Source organism: Eleutherodactylus coqui, chromosome 11, assembly GCF_035609145.1.
Source record: "Eleutherodactylus coqui strain aEleCoq1 chromosome 11, aEleCoq1.hap1, whole genome shotgun sequence".
In the NCBI taxonomy this organism is placed as follows: domain Eukaryota; kingdom Metazoa; phylum Chordata; class Amphibia; order Anura; family Eleutherodactylidae; genus Eleutherodactylus; species Eleutherodactylus coqui.
The window spans coordinates 79,924,364-79,943,638 of NC_089847.1; the positions used below are offsets into that span (position 1 = coordinate 79,924,364).

At 41.5% G+C, this 19,275-nt stretch overlaps 1 protein-coding gene across 1 annotated transcript in view; it reads left to right on the forward strand.

The window, feature by feature from the left end:
- The window catches only part of LOC136582030 (rab9 effector protein with kelch motifs-like), a 43,996-nt gene that overhangs the window by 15,737 nt on the left and 8,984 nt on the right, over window positions 1–19,275 (forward strand). Inside the window, exons 5-9 of the mRNA XM_066582769.1 lie at window positions 1,204–1,326; window positions 7,669–7,856; window positions 7,952–8,148; window positions 12,657–12,748; window positions 13,928–13,982. Of these exons, the coding sequence (XP_066438866.1) occupies window positions 1,204–1,326; window positions 7,669–7,856; window positions 7,952–8,148; window positions 12,657–12,748; window positions 13,928–13,982 (655 nt within the window). The remainder of the gene's footprint in view (window positions 1–1,203; window positions 1,327–7,668; window positions 7,857–7,951; window positions 8,149–12,656; window positions 12,749–13,927; window positions 13,983–19,275) is intronic.

Sequence of the window (19,275 nt, forward strand, 5' to 3'; positions counted from 1 at the left end):
TATTAAGATAAGAGAATAGCTTTCCAATGGGATAAGATACCTTCCTGTGCCATGATGGCACAATTAAGGTAAAATGTGTTGCACCTGTATCTTTAACATGGATATTGGATCAGTGTATGAAGTGGGCTCAGGATCTGAGCTCTCGCCATATGCAGTGGGTGTCTGCTGTCCTTGTCAGCCAATACCGGGCAGCAACAGTTGGGATCGAGAATGACTCCATCCCATATATTATATTATATTTATATATTATAATTTTTTTTTTCCTTTTAGCTACCATAATTAGTTTTGATGTTTTTTTTTTCTTTCCCCGTGACGAATAGGGCTATTTGTATATTTACACTAAAATAAAGTATGGGAACCCGTTCTTCATTTTGTTTCGGACGCTTTGATATATAATATGTATAGTTTTGTACTACAGGGTGCATACACTATTTTGGTTGGCATCGGCTTTGGGTTTTTTAAAATGTATATATTGTTTTTATTCTTCCTCCTTATACTTTCCCACTGTAGCTGGGGCATCCATAGGAGCCTCCGTTACAGGGAGAAACATCCCCTATGGTGACACTAGATACTAGCAGAGCTGATCAAGGTCTACTACGACTCTGCAGCTCTGCTGTAGCAGGAAATCACTTTCACTTTTAGTGCATATCGCTCATTGAGCGATGTGTACTGCAGAAAGGGTTAAAACCCACTTCTCTCTCCCTCCTCCGGGTTATCAGCTGTGACTAACAGATGACAACCCATCCTGCTGCAGATTTTATTACAGAAGCAGGAGGCTTTAATTCCCGCCTTAAGTCTTGCACCAGGCGCCGTAAATTTACCACGCCTGGTCCTTAATGGCTTAACCACTTTGTGTCACTGTCTGTGACAATGGCATTCAAATGGGCTTATAGAAAGGCCTGTATCCCTCTTTCTCCTCTTGTGGCCTGATCATGGGAGGCGGTTAGGTTGTGAAGGCCCCCTTGGATTTTCTTCCATGAAGCCCTCATCTGGCCTTGTTGATTGAAAAATAAAGTTTAAGGCCCTTGGAAGGTGGCAATAAAAAATGTGCCACCAATGTGAGGGGTGGAGGGCGACAACTCTACTGAGAATACAGCCATTGTGGTGGTTTAGCTGATCGCAACAAATCAGTGTTTGTCAAGCATATTGGAACCTCCAATTTTTAATTACTCCAAAAATGCTTCTCTGTGTGTGTTTATTTAGGTGACCCAACAGGGCGCTGGGGGCATGCTTTGTGTACCATAGACTCTCAAACAGTGATTCTCATTGGTGGACAAGGTACACGAATGCAGTTCTGTAAAGACTCCATGTGGAAACTTAATACAGGTAATAAAAAAGGGACTTGTTATGCTGCAGACCAATTCAGTATAATCTAATGTATGCTTCGAGTTTCTATAAATGTGTGACCCCGGTAGTTAAATACATCATCTCTAGTTGCATTCATAGTATATAAGCGAAAGGAACGGGGGGTGGGGGTGGGGAATGGAAAACAATGTAGGTATAATTCAATACAATGATATGATATATGGCTGAACCTCTCTTAGAGCTTACTCAAAGAAGCATATATGCACTGCATGTTAAAGTGCCTAATATGCAGTCCTAAAACTCCATTGACTTACATTGGGCCATTCAGACCTGCTTTTTTTTTTTTTTTTTTCAAGCGTGTGTTTTATGCACATGAAAAAAAAATTGCAGCATGTCCTATTTTAGTGCATGTTATGTATCAAAATAGCCCATTAAAAACAATGGTATCATGTGTATTTATGCATGAAATCAAAGGGGAATTCTTACTTTTTTTTTTTTTTTGGGTGTGTTGGTATATACGCAAGAAAAGCAATATGCAGAGACCATACATAGTTTAGTCATGTAAATGGGCTGAGTATTTGCGTGACCGACATATGCAATACGTCAGTGTGTGAGTGAACCCTTAGTCTCGAGTAGGTATGACAGATTGTGCTAATGCTTGTCTATCACAAATTGCAGTCCTAGATAAAGTGATAAAAAGCCCATTTAGACCCAAAGATTTTTGCTCAAAATTCACTCAAAGCCGTCTTTTGAGCGAGAATTGTTGGGTCTAAATGCATGGACATCATGCAGTTTTCATGCACGAGTCGTTGTTCACTCAATTCTTGTTTTCTTGAATTGAGCGATGAACTCTTATCAGGAGTGCAGACTGTTATCCCAGTCGGCAGCGCTGATAAGATTCTCACAGCCCGTGTCCCGCTCGTAGTTCACAGCAGAACGCGAGCTGTAAGCGCGGAGAACAGTACAGCTGTTTGCTTATGCAAAATAGATGTAGTGTTCACCGAGCGATAGTGGCGGTGTCCCGCTCCGCCTGCATAGCTCTTATAGCTACTATAGACTATGTAAAGATGATCGCTCAAAACTGTTGTTTGAGCTACTTTTGAGCAATTCTCTGTGAGTGTGAAGGGGGGGGGGGGTCTAAGAAAGGGCGAATGAGCATGGTCCTTGGATCGCGATTGATAAGAGCCATATACAAGTGGATATAAGAAGTCTCTACACCCCTGTTAAAATGCCATGTTTTGGGTATGCTAAAAAATCTGACAACGTTATAGCATTTCAGATTTATTTCCACCTTCGATGTGACCCGTTATCTGTACAATTCCATTGAAAAACAAAATGAAATAGTTTGGGGTGGAAAAATAAAATTAACAAAAGTAAAATAATGTAGTTGCATAAGTGTGAACACCCTCTGATATTTGGGGGATGTGGTTGTGTTCAGAATTGGCCAATCATATTTAAATGTTAAATAATAGTACTCTGCTGTAATTTATTGATTCTGATTTATCCCATATAAAGTTCAGCTCTTCTAGGAGGAGTTTCCTGACATTTTCTTAGTTTTGTTTTTTAGTAAAAGCCGTAAAGAGCTTACAGCACATCAAAGGGATCTGATTTGTTGAAAGGTATCAGTCAGGAGAAGGGGGACCAAAACCTTTCCAAGGCATTACATATACATAGTGTAGACCGTAATCAAGGAGTGGATTCAATTTGGCACAGCAGTGACATTACCAAGAACTGGTCTTTTGGCAATTTGAGGGACGTCAAGAAGAAAAACTGGTCCAGCAGGCTATCAAAAGGCCTACAGGAACATTAAGGCTACTTTCACACTGGCATGAAAATCTCCTGTCGAAATTTGTGCGTTGCGAGATGCACAAAAATGAACCTCGTTATTTTGAATGGGGTCCTGCAAATGAGCGATTATTTTCGGCATGGCACCACGATGCTATGCAGGAAACGAATAACAGCATGTCCTATCTAGCTGCGAGATCTCACATTGCTTTTAATGGGACCAACAGTGCCGGCCCCATTGAAAGCAATGGGAGAACTCTGCAATCTTCTGCTGCAGTTGTGACAGCCTCGCTTGGGGATTTCTGTCATCCCCGTAGTAGTGCGAGGCTGTTTTCATGTAAAAACTCCTCGCATCCACGGGGAATTTATATGGTGGAAAGTGCGATATCTGGCTGTGATTCACAGCCCGATGATGCGCTCTTGCCAGTGTGTAGGACCCCTAAAGGAACTGCAGGAATTTCCGGCAAGTACTGGTTGTGTAGTGCATATGGCAACCATCTCCTGTATTCTTCATATGTCTGGGCTGTGGGGGTAAGGTGTCGAGGCGGAAGATTTTACTAACCTAGAAATATATCCAAGCCGGCTACGTTTTGCCAAAATCTACATCTACTCTGTCAAAAGTATGTGGGAGAACGAGATCAAGGTTGGACTCAAATTTTTTTTTTTAACAAGGAAATGAGCAATTAATAAAGCACATTCTAATTAGATAAGCATCCAAGTCAATAAGTCCAAATCAATGACACTAAACATCACTTTGTCCCGACATAGAGCCCAAGTTGTTAGAAGGAACACACCATTTGCATGGACGCAGCACACAATTGATTACTTGGGTATTAAATTCGCAAACAAGTTAGCATATTTATTGAAAATTAATTTGCTGCCGCTTTTGAAAGAAATAAAAGATCGACCTCATACATATGACCTTCCCATAATTTTCTGGTTCGGTAGAAAAAATCTTATTAAAACATGCATACTCCCCAAATTGATATATAAGATATAAATGCTATCCATGCATGTACCACAATCATTCTTGAATGCTTTTCACATGATACTTATGGAAACCCAAACACCCACACCTGGCATACTCTATAATAGTGAAGAAAAAGCACAATGGTAGGGTGGGTCTTCCAGATCTGACAGAGTATTACAAAGCTGCCCAGCTGAATAGATGGCTTGACCTAACATTTCCACTTAAGATTCACTTAAAGGGGATGTCTCGCGGCAGCAAGTGGGGTTATACACTTCTGTATGGCCATATTAATGCACTTTGTAATATACATCGTGCATTAAATATGAGCCATACAGAAGTTATTCACTTACCTGCTCCGTTGCTGGCGTCCTCGTCTCCATGGATCCGTCTAAAATCGCCGGCGGCTTGCTTTTTTAGACGCGCTTGAGCAGTCCTTTCTTCTGGTCTGAGCGCGAGCCGCTTCAGCGTGCTCGCCGCTACAGCTCTTCTGCGCATGCGCAGACGAGCTGTAACTTCTCGGGAGCGCGCCTGCCCGCCGTGCCCCCCGAGGCTGCCGCCGTGCCCCCCGAGGCTGCCGCCGTGCCCCCCGAGGCTGCCGCCGTGCCCCCCGAGGCTGCCGCCGTGCCCCCCGAGCCTGCCGCCGTGCCCCCGATGCTGCTGCCGTGCACCCCGAGCCTCCTGCCGTGCCCCCGATGCTGCCGCCGTGCCCTTGATGCTGCCCGCCGTGCCTCCGGAGCCTGCCGCCGGGGCCTATGCACGCACGCACATACATACATACATACATACATACATACATACATACATACATACATACATACATACATACATACATACATACATACATACATACACACACACATACATATACACCCACACGTGTGTGTGTGTGTGTGTGTGTGTGTATGTGTGTGTGTATATATATATATATATATATATATAATGTGTGTGTATATATACACTCACGAATACGCGTATACTCGTATACTATATATATATATATATATATATATATATATAAAAAAAATGTGTACACGCATATATACACACATATATATATATATATATATATATATATATATAATATATATACACACGCATAGGGATATATATATAAATGAAATAGTATATTTTAAATGAAATAGTTTTTTCACCTAAATATATATGTGTGTGTGTGTGTGTGTATATATGCGTGTACACATTTTATATATATATATATCTATATATAGATATATATATAGTATACGCGTATTCGTGAGTGTATATATATATACACACACACATTATATATATATATATATGTGTGTGTATATATACACTCACGAATACGCGTATGCGTATACTATATATATATATATATATATATATATATATATATATATATATATATATATATATATATATATATATATATATATATATATATATATATATATATATATATAAAATGTGTACACGCATATATACACACACATATATATTTAGGTGAAAAAACTATTTCATTTAAAACAGTGGCAAGTGAATTGCAGGCAGGCATTACAGTACCTTCTGCTGAGAATTCAGCACTGGACAGCTCCCTGCTATAACGAAGCCATGGATTACTTGTGCAGGGGGAAAGGATCAGCACTGGACAGCTCCCTGCTAAAACGAAGCGTGACCGGCGTCTCGGGAGCGAGCACGTCGGGCTGAAGCAAGCGCAGGGAGAAGAAGCGGCGGCCATCTTTGGGAAACGTTTTATAAGTTCATGAAACGCCAGAACTGTAAGTAGGAACCGGCTTTAAAAGCCATTTACATTGGTACTTAGTAATGTATGCTGAAGAAGGGGGACTGGGCAAAAAAAAAATTTCACTGCTGCCTTGAGACATCTCCTTTAAGAATCACAAACTACAAAGACTTGCACAAACCACACAAGGGGATAGCTTCTGATGAGACGTCTGGTTACCAAGACCCCACATCTATAAGTCAAAAGAATTTAACCCGGGGTTGAGAAGTGTGTGTGATACATGGGACCACATCAAGCCTGTTTTGGCACCCTTCCCTTCACCAATCATTGCACAAAGATGAAGCCGCGGCGAAGGGAAGATCCGGAGCAGGTGAGTAAATTCCTATTTTGGTCTCCCGCGGATCCGGACGGCTTCCATAGGCTTCAATAGAAGCCTGCGGGAGACCCGCACGAAAATGGAGCATGGTCCAGATTTTTTTCATGCTCCATTTTAAAAAAAAAATCACTTTTATTGACCATCCGCAGGTATTTATCTACCCCGCGGGTGGTCAATGCATCCCTATGGGATGCGGATCCGCGGGCAGGAGAGGAGTTAAAATCCGCTGCGGATTTTAATTCTTCTTTTGCCCGTGGACATGAGCCCTTAACCCTTTCATTTTTTAGTGTGATTGCATATAGTGATTAACCCTAAACTCTGGAGCGCTGTCCTCATTTTTTGCATATTTTGGTTTCTAAATCAACAAAAGAATGGCTTCACCAGAAGATCAAAGTCTTGCAATGGCTCAAGCAGACCCCAGACCTGAATCCTATTGATGCGGTACATACGAGATGCCCTCACAAGCTGACGGATTTAGAGTGCCTTGGCAATCTTTGCCCACTATTCCTTGCAAAGTCAAGGTGTGCAATGCAGATAGTTACCTACCTAAAAAGACTGAATGTTTTTGTAAAGTATTAGTTTTAGGGTGTGTATTTACGCAACCACATTATTTGAGTGTTTGTTTCATTTTTTTTTTTTTCCACCCTAAGGTGGTTGTGGTTGTTTTTTTTTATTCTTTTATTATTTTTTTTAATGGAATAGTGTGTGTGTGTGTGTGTGTATATAACGGTTCACATTTGAAGGTGGAAATACTTTTATTTAAAAAAAAAAACAAAAAACGGCCAAAATGAATTCTTTCTGAACAAGATGACAGTATGGTATTATAACGGGCATGTAGACTTTATATCCACTGCCACATGTGAGCATACTTGTAGCATACAAATTTTTTTAGCAGAAATGACTGCAATTATTACATACTGTATGTCTAAATGGAGTTTGTAGAATTCTATGCACATGGAGCAGAAACAGATTTTTAGCAATAAATCTGCTGTATGTAATAATTCACTTTTATATAATGCATATGCATATTATGCAATACTTAACATCACTTGATATTGGGTTCTGTCCCCTTTGGGGCTCACAATCTATAATCCCCTATCTATTTGTGGGAGGAAACTGGAGTATCCAGAAGCAACTCGTGGAAACATGGGGAGAACCTACAAACTCCACGCAGATGTTGTCTTTGGTGGTATTTGACCCCGTGGCGCAAGGCAATTTACTGAGCCACCGTGCATATAAACATATCCTAAGACCGCTATTGTCAAGTAGCTTTCAAAAACCGTTGTGACTATTGCATATAAAATGTCAGTGGAGTGTCTCGGACAAGTAGTGATCATGAGGGCAGATAATAGAGTTCAAAATTACTACAGCCAGTCTCTCCTCAGATTCAGTTGGCTGCTGAGGAGAAGCAATAGAATGCTTTCAGCTGCATGTCAAAGGAAGATAAGATGACCTTTTACGGTGGAGCTCTTTATATACTGTGTTACCTTTGTACAATGGTCTTAAATCTAGAGAACAAGACGTGGTCTCCGGTGGAAACATTAGCAGATGGCTCCAGTCCTGAATCACGCACAGGCCACACTGCAGCTTTTGACCCAGTGAGAAATCGAATATATGTTTTTGGAGGTTCTAAAAACAGAAAATGGTTTAGTGATGTGCATGTCTTGGATATTGTGACATGGAGATGGAGTATTGTGGAGGTTAGTAGTGCATGTCTGCTATCTTGTGCGTTTTTGTGCCCCCCTCTCCCACATGTGATTTTCTATTTTGCTTACTTTTTTTTTTTTTCCCTTAGACTCGAGGCAAAGCACCACCTCTTTCCTATCACTCTTGCTCTGTTTTTCGGGGAGAGTTATTTGTCTTCGGAGGGGTTTCGCCTCGTCCCCACCCTCAACCAGACGGTTGCAGTGACTCTTTATATATCTTTGATCCACAGTATGAGATCTGGTACCAGCCAATTCTTTCGGGGAATAAACCTGCAGCACGATCTGGGTAATAGCTTGAAGTATTAACCTATTTGCGATGTGTGACTTCTTTATCTGTCGTGTGTGTGTGTGTGTGTGTGTGTGTGTGTGTTAATTAAATAAATTAAATAAATAAAAAAAATATATATATAAGATCTCATGCGTACCCAGGAGATCATTGCCAGGAGCCCTTCTGATGCATAGAGCTGGGCTCCTGCCATAACTACCAGGATCAGAGCTAGCTCTAAACCTAGCCATAAAGAATGGGGGGAAAAAGTTTGTGTAAAAGTAGAAACAAAATATATAAACTTGGGGTCTATGTAATAGTACAGACCCACAGATATAAAGGAAACTGCTGGTTATGCTGCATGAGTAACCTTTTCTGAAAAAAAAAATGCTTTTTGCCCACCTTGCCTCCAAAAAAGTAAACAAAAATAGATAGGCTGTTTGTACCCCCCAAATAATGGCAATAAAAAACTACTGTGTGTCTTGTATTAAAAATAAATAAAAGCCTCCACACAGCTCCATGAAATAATAAAATTTACGGCTGTCAATATGGCGATTCTTTTATTTTTTTCCTCCTCTTTCTTTCCCTTGAGAAATCCTTTTGTGCAACTGTAGAAAAAATATTGACAAACATAATATATGACTTAGTATTACCATAATTGTACTGGCATGTAGAAGTGACATGTTGTTTATGCCATGCGGTGAATGGTGCAAAATTTTAGTATGGGGAAAAAATCTTGAAATTGCATATATTTTAACCCTCCCACGAGACAGAAGCCAACTAGCCCATTTGGGGGAAAATTCCTTCCCGACTCCATAATGGCAGTCAGAATAATCCCTGGATCAACCTTTGATAGTTCCTACCTGACTGTAAGACCTGGAACTACAAACCCGCTGATCACCTAATGTCTATATCCTATAAAATCCTTCCGCTCGAGAAAGATGTTTAGTCCCCTCTTAAACCCCTCAATGGATTTTGCATCACTGCGTCCTCGGGCAGAGAGTTCCACAGTCTCACTGCTCTTACAGTAAAGAACCCCCTTCTGTGTTGGTGATGAAACCTGCTTTCTACTAGATGTAGCAGATGCCCTTTTGTTACCGACGCAGTCCTTGGTTTAAGCAGATCATGAGAGAGATCCTTGTATTGTCCCCTCATGTATTTATACATAGTTATTTGATCGCCCCTTAAAGGGGTTGTCCCGAGGCAGCAAGTGGGTCTATACACTTCTGTATGGCCATAATAATGCACTTTGTAATATACATTGTGCATTAATTATGAGCCATACAGAAGTTATAAAAAGTTTTATACTTACCTGCTCCATTGCTGGCGTCCTCGTCTCCATGGAGCCGACTAATTTTTGGCCTCCGATGGCCAAATTAGCCGCGCTTGCGCAGTCCGGGTCTTCAGCAGTCTTCTATGGAGCCGCTCGTGCCAGAGAGCGGCTCCGTGTAGCTCCGCCCCGTCACGTGCCGATTCCAGCCAATCAGGAGGCTGGAATCGGCAGTGGACCGCACAGAAGAGCTGCGGTCCACGAAGGTAGAAGATCCCGGCGGCCATCTTCAGCAGGTGAGTATGAAGACGCCGGACCGCCGGGATTCAGGTAAGCGCTGTGCGGGTGGTTTTTTTAACCCCTGCATCGGGGTTGTCTCGCGCCGAACGGGGGGGGGGGGTTAAAAAAAAAAAAAAAAACCGTTTCGGCGCGGGACATCTCCTTTAACAGTCTCTTTTCCAGGGTGAATAATCCCAATTTGGATAGCCTCTCTGGGTATTCTAGTTCTCTCATTCCATTTATTAGTTTAGTTGTCCTTCTTTGGCCCCCCTCAAGCACTGTAACATCCTTCCTGAGCACCGATGTCCAGAACTGTACACAGTATTCCATGTGGGGCCTAACAAGTGCCTTATATAGTGGGAGAATAATGTTCTCATCCTTCACCCCCTTACCTCTTTTAATGCACCCCAAGACTTAGCTTTTGCAGCAGCTGACTGGCATTGGTTGCTCCAGTTAAATCTACAATCCACTAGTACCCCAGGTCTTTTTCCATATCACTTTTCCCTAGCTGTACCCCATTTACTGTATATTGGTGACCTTACATTTATCCACATTGAACTTCATTTCCCATTTTTCTGCCCAAGCCCCCAGCTTATCGAAGTCCTTTTATAACCGTACATTGTCCTCCGTTGTATTGTCTTATATAGTTTTGTATCATCTGCAAATATTGATATTTTACTGTGTAGTCTCTCTATCAGGCCGTGGATAAATATATTGAACAGAATGGGGCCTAGTACTGAACCTTGTGGCACCCCACTGGTGACGGTGGCCCAATTGGAGTATGAACCATTTATCCCACTCTCTCTGCTTTCTATCTCTGAGCCAGCTCTTTACCTAGATAGACACGTTTTCACCCAGACCGAGCTTTCTCATTTTATATATCAGTCTATTATGCGGCACAGTGTCAAATGCTTTAGAAAAATCGAAATATACAAGATCAATAGACTCTCCCAGGTCTGATCAGATTGGTCTGACATGATTGACCCCCGCCCTTCCCCTCATGAACCCATGCTGGTGAGGAGTTATTCCGATGTTCTCCTTGAGGTATTCTACGATGGCATCTCTCAGAAACCGCTCGAATATTTTTCCTGTTATTGAAGTGAGACTTACTGGCCTGTAGTTACCAGGCTCTCCTTTGGACCCCTTTTTGTAAATTGGAACCACGTTGGCAGTGCGCCAATCCAATGGTACAACCCCGGTTTTGATAGTGTCCATAAATATAAGAAATAGTGATCTAGTTATCACATCACTTAGTTTCCTTGGAACCCTTGGGTGTATTCAATTTGGACCTAGCGATTTTATTAATTTTAATCCTCTTTAACAGTGTCTGCACTTCCTATTCTGTTAGGTATGCTATATGTAGTGACCGGTGGCCTCGTTGAGCGGTCCACGGTCACATGATAAAAAGGTGGCGATCCACCTTTGGCCGGTCTCACACGACCAGATAGAAATTATAGATTTCGCAAGCGTCTGATCCGCGGTAATATGCAGATCAATCAAATGCATTGAATTACACAATTCCGCTCACATTAGCGGGTTGGAATTATATAATTCACTCGCAGAAAACAGAATGCAGCATGTTCTATTTTACCACGGATAAAATTATTTTTAGGGAGCCAATTATTTTTTTTCCACACAAGTGAGCAATGGTGCCTGGGATTTCTTCAGTTGTGCGCTGAAATCCAATGGGTGTTTCCTCCTTTTACAGGCCTTACCATGTGTCCTATAGGTATTTTCATGTGCACTAGAAGAAAAGAAAAAAATTGCCTTTAAAATGTATGTATTTGCAAAAATATGAAATTTTAATTTTTTTATCTTCTAAATTTTCATTAACGCCTGAAAAGACTGTGGGGTCAAAATACTCATGACACCCCACAGTGAATACATTAAGGGGTGTAGTTTTTAAAATGGTATCATTTGTGAGGGTATCTATCATTCTGACACCTATGAGCCTTTGCAATCTTGGCTTGGTGTAGGAAAACAAAGTGTTCCTCAAAATATTGCTAATCAATATTAAATTTGTACGTCTGCTAAATGGTTTTTAAAAAAATAACGGTTTTTTTTGTTTGTTTTTTTTTTTCAAATGTGCGTCCAGAATAAAGTAAACAGATGGAAATATATATATCCTATCAAAAATGTGTACAGTATGGTTGTACATATTAGAGAATGCAATTGAAAATGTTAAATGCCTTTTTTTTTTTTTTTAAATTCCCAATTTTGGTGCTTTTAATAAATCTACACAAATTCTATTGCTTTATTTTTACCACCTAAGTGAAGTACAATATGTATGTGGCGAAAAAATGATGTCCGACTCACTTGAATATGCAAAACCTTTACGGAGTTATTCTATGTCAAACTGACACGTCAGATTTCTTACTTCCCTCAGGCCGCCTGCAGACGAGCGGGTCGGATCTGGCAGCGAGAATTCTCGCCGCGGGACCCGACCAGAGAGCCTGCAGGGACGAGCGCGTACTCGCTCGCGCCTGGCGGCCCCGGCTCTTTCATGTGCCGGCTGCCGCGCAGCCTGCGCATGCGCAGACCAGAGCCGGCGGCCGGGTGAGTGTGAGCCCCGCACAAAAATAGGACATGCCGCGGTTTGTTTGCCGCGCGAGATTTTGCGCGGCCAAACCGCGGCCGTCTGCATAGGAGTGCGTATTGTAATGCACTCCTATGCAAACTTTCAGTGGCGGAAATCCCGCGGGAAATACCGCCGCGGGATTTCCGCCCGTGTGCAGGCGGCCTCACTGAGGTGCAAACGAGCTTCTTCACTATGGGGTTAAATGACCCAGAACTTTTTTATTTACTGTAGTTTAGCTTTTGGTTTATTTCTCTTATTAGTCGTTTTTAAGTATCCAGTCTCATTTTACTTGCATTTATGATCCCACAGTGATGCATTAAAACAAGCAATTTTACATGTTTCTGTTTTGTTTGCCTGTGTTTCTGTATCTGATATATGTATAATGTGCTGTCTTCTGTTCAGGCATTCTGCCTGCCTCCTGGACAGAAAGCTGTATTTCTTCGGAGGCTGGGATACACCTGTGTGTTTCAATGATATTCATCTTCTTGATCTTGGTGAGTAATTGACAAAAATGGCTTTTTTATGTACATGAGTTTTTATCTGCTGTATACTAAAGATGGCTGTCCCATATGCAGGGGTGTCTCCGCTTGTCTTCTGCATCCAGATGTTTTCTGCACAGAGCGCCCGGCTGTTATACAGGCGAGCGCTCCGTGCGGGGTATGGAGAACAGAGCTGGAACGTTCTGTTCTTCATACCCAGCCTGTCATCGAAGAGCTGGATACAACTGAAACAATAGTATCAGCTGTATCCCACTGTAAATCCCTGATAAGGCTCATGCTGAAAGATAACGATGAGCGACGGCTTAACGAAAACTGCACGTCAAAAGACTGCTTTTGAGCGATAATCGTTGTCTAAATGGGCCTTTACTATATGAAGACCAAAATAACTTTAGTGGCAGTTTCTTCCCTGAGAATAAAAGGATCTTGCATGTTGAAACTCAACAATCCTATCCCTGTATTCCTGCAACATCTGCCATTGAGCTAAGGTTAGGACATCCCTGCACACATTAGTTGGTCAGATCTACTGAAATTGGGATGTTCAGCCAATGTTAATCTGTGTATGGCCTCCTTCTATAATATATTAAGTGGGGGGGGGGGGGGGGGGAGATCAAAAACAGTGTAATTTGTTTTTTTTATTTTTTGCTTTTTATTTACTCAGAGAATTACATTTTGGAATGGCATATTCGAAAACATTGCAGAATATTCTCTCCTGTGTGAAAGTACTCTTAATAATGAGATTGTCTGAAGGACCATTTACAAGGAGCGATGATAACTTAAACGACCGTTTGAGTGACGTCTTTGAGTGATCATGTTGCATAAACTATTAAGTAACTACTCAGCTACTTAATAGCTTATTAGCGTGCAAATGAAGCCTTTAGCTGAAAGCAGTTAATAGCCCTAGGGCTCTTATCTCCATTCAGATCCTTTGTTCTCCAGGGGGAAACACTGCTATCAGCACTCCCCGATGAGAACTGCTAAGGCTGAAGGACTATTTTTAGGTTGGACTGAATTTACCGATCAGCTAGTAGTGCATGGTGGCCGCAACGATCGCTCAAATCATCACTTTTTAGCAGATTTTGAGCAATCATCGCTTCGTGTAAATTGACCTTAACACTCAGATGCTGTCCACTTTAATTAATTTTTCTATTTTTGTACCAACTCTTATGCTGCCAGGAATTATGGAGTTCTCCCTAGTTGCAGTTAATGGAAGCTCACCCACACCCCGTTGGTAAGTGACTTTGGAGTTACTAACCCTTAGCTGTGGGATCTTTGCTCAAAATATGTCATTAACTACTTAATGGAAACCACAATTTAAAAAACTGCAGCGCTTCCTGTCTACATTCAACCAGGAGAAAAAAACTATATATAAACATAACTGACCTGGAGTGTGGGAGGGTGAATGTGGTACTGCTTCTCATCCCATTCCACCGCTGATCCAAGGACATGTGTATGTAAGGTAATATCTACTGATCTCAGTCTGTCCCCCTCCTAGGTGGACAGTCAGCAATCCATGGTCCTTTCTGGGTCCATTGTGCAGTGAACTGAAAGTGAGGAAGGACTTTTTTTTGTTTTGTTTTGTTTTCCCTGTTCATATCAGGGCTCCAACTAGCAACCAGAATGGTTGCCAGTGCACCTAAGATTTTGCAAATGGTGATTTAGTGTTTTTTTTTTCAAGCCTTTCACCATTTGTGACTGGCCTTGTCTCTGCGCTGTGCAGGGCTATAATTTAGAGAAAGGCTGCTTTTTCTTTTTTTCCCTGCATCTAGAAGATGTCCTGTATGTAAGGAGTATGTCTAGGTGGGTTTGTAATCAATGGGCTCACAGTATTGTTCATAGTGTTCTATACAATGCCTGGGTCGGGAGGGGTATAGTTTCTCCTCAAGTAGAGCACCTAGAACGTGTGCGGAAACTTGTATAGACATGCTACTCTGGCAAATATAAAAGTGGGAAGCTGGAACAATAAATCTATAGCGCCACCTATTGGAAGGCAACATTTCTGCAAGTCAATTTAACACCCTTTTAACAATGACTGGGAATTGTGAGCCCAAGTCTGCCCTGCTCTTTTATGTATTCCTGATCACAGTTGTATTTCTGCAATGTTTGTATTCTATAAGTGCAACCTCTAGTGGTCTTGTAATGTAACTGTTTGTCTCCCCAAGATGGTCATGGTCTGGGCTTTTGTTGGTGCAGTAGATCACAAGGAGTGTGAAATCCTCTTGGGTCCTTGATTTTACAAAGCTGTCTGGGGCATGCAGGCAGCATAAATGGGTGCACTGCACTAGATGTGGTGAAGTTCTCACCAGAGGTGGTTGCAGTGAGGCTGCAGCTTCTAGGTGGGTCTTTTAATAGGCTGTCTAGCATGGCCTACAGGTGTTTGGCCTATGGCCTGTAAGATGAAACTGCAGAAGATGTGCAAGTTCAGGAGTATCCCCAAACTGTCGGGATCGACAGAGTTTAAGCCTGAGCCGTCTGTGTACCCATGTGCTCTACCACTGCAATCACAAGGACGTGTATGTTGCCCCTATGACTGGGAATCTGTGGACTCTGTCTAACTTTTACTTAGTGCAACATGGAGCAGCAGCTGAAGGGAGGTAAGTATTGTGTTTGTTTTTTTTTGTTTTTTTGCACTATTTTAAATGGCTTTTCAGGGAAGGGCTTATTAAGCCCATCCCTGAAAAGCCATTGTAGGGATGCCGGCAGCAGGATTCTCTACCGCAGCTGTCGTGTGACAGCTGCGGTTGAGAATTGAAGAATTTCTTTTGCTGCATCTGCCACAGATGTGGCAGATGTAGCAGCAGGGAATACTTTTAACTAGCGGGGGTGAAGGAAACATCGGCCGCATGAGGCAGATGTGTTTTTCATGCCCGCGGTGGTCACAGCAGCGGCTGAGAGGTAATTTTTTTTGTTGTTCTTGTTTTGAACTAAGATGTTTCTTTTTCAGGGAAGGGCTTATATTTAAAGTCCTTCCCTGAAAAAGAAAGCAGGGGGCCTGCAGAGTATTGTTTTCAATGGAGCCGCCGGCAGCAGCTGCGGCTCCACTGACAACAAGCACGCGGCTGTGTTCACGCGTGTTTTTGCTCGTACCTAGGTGCGGGCGTATGTACACACCTAAGTATGCACAAAAACACGCTTGTGTGAATGCACCCTAAGAGTGCAGAAACAGAAGTGAGCGTATTTTCCACAAGTTCATTGTAGTTTGTGCTTTGTCTTTCCCATGGAAATGCTTTACAGCTCTATAAAAGGACCGCGCACGTGCCTCAAGGTTGTCCACTGAATCCTGGAAACGCTGGTCTTTCATGAGTTCCCGGATTTGTAGTCCATTGAATTTACTGGCCTTTAGCTCCTCCATGCTCATCGCAGGAATATTCTACATTTGTAGCTGAAACGCCTTCCATTTCTGTTTAGTGTCTTTACACATTGTTGCATCAACCCAAGCGTGATGTGCAGCCGTGGCGATATGTACTAATAGTAATCAAATGCTGGTGGGAAAATAAATAACAAAATAGATAATGACATCAGGAATATCTCAGAAACTAGAGCTCCTAGAACAGAATGGATGGGATTTTCGGAATCGGCGGCACAAAAATACCGGAATAAGGTCTAAAATTTCAGTCACCATGATTTTTTTTTCTGTTCCCCAGTGTAATTGTTCTGTGTAAAATTTAGGGCAATTTTGGTCTTATTGTATATAGCCTGTAACTCCTTATAATAGGTCAGCAGCACTCGCCTGTAAAGCCAGAAGTGTGGCAGAGTGGTCAACAGATTCACGCTTTCAATGGATTAGACCCAAATCCAGAAGATACAGTCCAAATAAATAAAGTGAAAGGCAGCATCAGCGGTGCAAAATTAAGATTGTCCTTATTCCAAATCATCCATATACAGTGACGTTTCGACTCACAGCGAGTCTTTATCAAGCCTAAAGAGTCGAAACGTCGCTATATATGAATAATTTGGAATAAAGAAAATCCATTGGGATTAATTTTGCACCGCCGATGCTGCCTTTTACTTTATTTATTTAATAATAATAATAATAATCTTTATTTGTATAGCGCCAACTTATTCCGCAGCGCTTATTTAGACTATCTTCTGGATTTGGGTCCAGTCCATTGAAGGCGTGCATCTTTTGACCACTCCACCACACTTCTGGCTTTACTGGTGAGTGCTGCTGATTTATTATAAGGAGTTAGACTATAAATGAGTGCTGCTAATTTATTATATGGCTTTCACTTTATTTGGACTATATACATCTTAAAGTGTGGCGGTTGTTGGTGGGTGTGTGTGTGTGTTGTGTTTTTTTTTTAAAGGAGACTATTAATGTTGCTCGTGATCGGCAGAATACTAAAATCTGGCCAATTTTTGCTAAACTGGATTGAATCATTCTGACCAAATTTTCAGCGAAATTGCCAAAATATTGCCTCACTGTTTGAGAGCAGAAAGTGCAGGTGTGTTAGCTCTGCTGCCTTGTAGTGCTGGAGTTCTCGAATTGAATTGACCGTAATGAGTTATTTAACCCCTTAGTGACCACCCTATAGTGTTTTTACGTCCTGCAGCTGCAGGACATGTATGGAGGGAGGTAGCGCCGCTATCTCCCTCCATACAGCGCGGGCGTCAGCTGTTTATTACAGCTGACACCCGCGGGCAATAGCCACGTTCGGCCGATCGCGGCTATTAACCCTTTAAATGCCGCTGTCAATTCTGACAGCGGCATTTATATCCCCCGAACGCTGTTTGGGGGTCCCGCACAGCCCCCCCCCCCCCCCCCCCCCGCGGTTAGATCGGGGGATCCGTGCAGGTGTCATGGCAGCCGGGGGCCTAATGAATGGCCCCAGGGGTGCCTTAGCAGACTGCCTATCAAGCCATCCACACAGGGTGACTTGATAGACTGCCTGTAAAAAAGCAGTATATAGCATTACGTCATACTGCAGGAGCGATCAAAGCATCGCATGTTAAAGTCCCCCAGGGGGACTTCAAATTAAAGTAAAAAAAAAAGTTCAATAAAGTTTTTTAAATTGTAAAAAAAAAAAAAGTTATAAAAGTTTAAATCACCCCCCTTTTGCCATATCAATTACTAAAAAATCTAAATCATAAAATAAAAATATGTATTTGGTATCGCCATGTCCGTAAAAGTCCGATCTAGCAAAGTAGTGCATTATTTTTCCTGCACAGTGAACGTCGTCCGAAAAAAAAAAAATAAAGAATGCCAGAAATACACTTTTTTAGTTACCCTTTTTTTCCAGAAAAAATGCAATAAAAAGCGATCAAAAAGTTGTATGTATTCCAAATTGATACTTTCGGAAACTACAGGACATCCTGCAAAAATTGAGCCCTTGCACAACTACATCGACAGAAAAATAAAAAAGTTATTGCGCGCACAAAATGACCGCAGAAAATAATTGAAAAAAATTATCTTAAAAAAAATACAAGTACTACAGCAAATAAAAAACTATATAAGTTTGGTATTGTCGTAATCATACTGACCCATAGAATAAAAATATCAGGTCGTTTTTGTTGCAGTTTGTGCGCCGTAGAAACAGGATGCACCGAAAGATGGTGGAATGTCGTTTTTTTCCCATTTCTCACCGCTAAGAATTTTTTAAAAGTTTTTCAGTACATTATATGGTACAATAAATAGTGCCATTGAAAAATACAACTCGTCCCGCAAAAAACAAGCCCACATACAGTGACGTCGATGGATAAATAAAGGAGCTACGACTTTTAAAAAGGCAGTAGGAAAAACAAAAATGGAAAAAAGCAAAAAAGCCCGGTCACTAAGGGGTTAACCTGGGACCCCACCACTGCAAGGCAGCAGTGCTAAACCCTGGACCACCACCTCTGCATGATGGCCTGTTTCACATGGGACGAGTTGTATTTTTCAAGGGTACCATTTTTAACCTCTTATATAATGTATTAGAAGACTTAAAAACTTCCAAGTTGGGCGAAATGAAGGGGACTGTGACATGCAACTGTGGCTTTTTAACGGCTTTCATGGTGCAGTAAAAATGTCCTGTTTTATTCTGTGGGTTAGTAAGATTACCGCAATACCAAATTTATATAGTGGGTTTTTATTTTTCGCTTTTTAATGTAGTACTCCTTAAAACAATGCCCTTTAAAAAAATTTGCTTTCTGTCACAATGTTTCGCCTCTTTCTCTGCCTTCCTGTCCCATATCATATTTTTTTTTTTATTTTACATTAATGGAGCTGTGTGAGGACTTGTTTCTTATGGGACAACTTAATTTTAAATTGGTAATATTTCGCAGTACATATGACATTCCATTTTTTTTCTTGGAGATGGGGTGACCAGAAATCCGCAATTCTGGCACTGCAGGGTTTTTGTTTTTTGACGTACTTTGTGCAGGATTAATACTGTAATATTTTAATTTGACCTTTTTATGAACATATACCAATATTCTTTTTAGTTTTTGATGCAACAGCTGGGAAAAGGGTTGTTTAAACAATGTTTTGGAATTAAATTTTATTTATTTTTTGCTTTTTTTCTTAGTCCCAACAGGAGACGTGAACG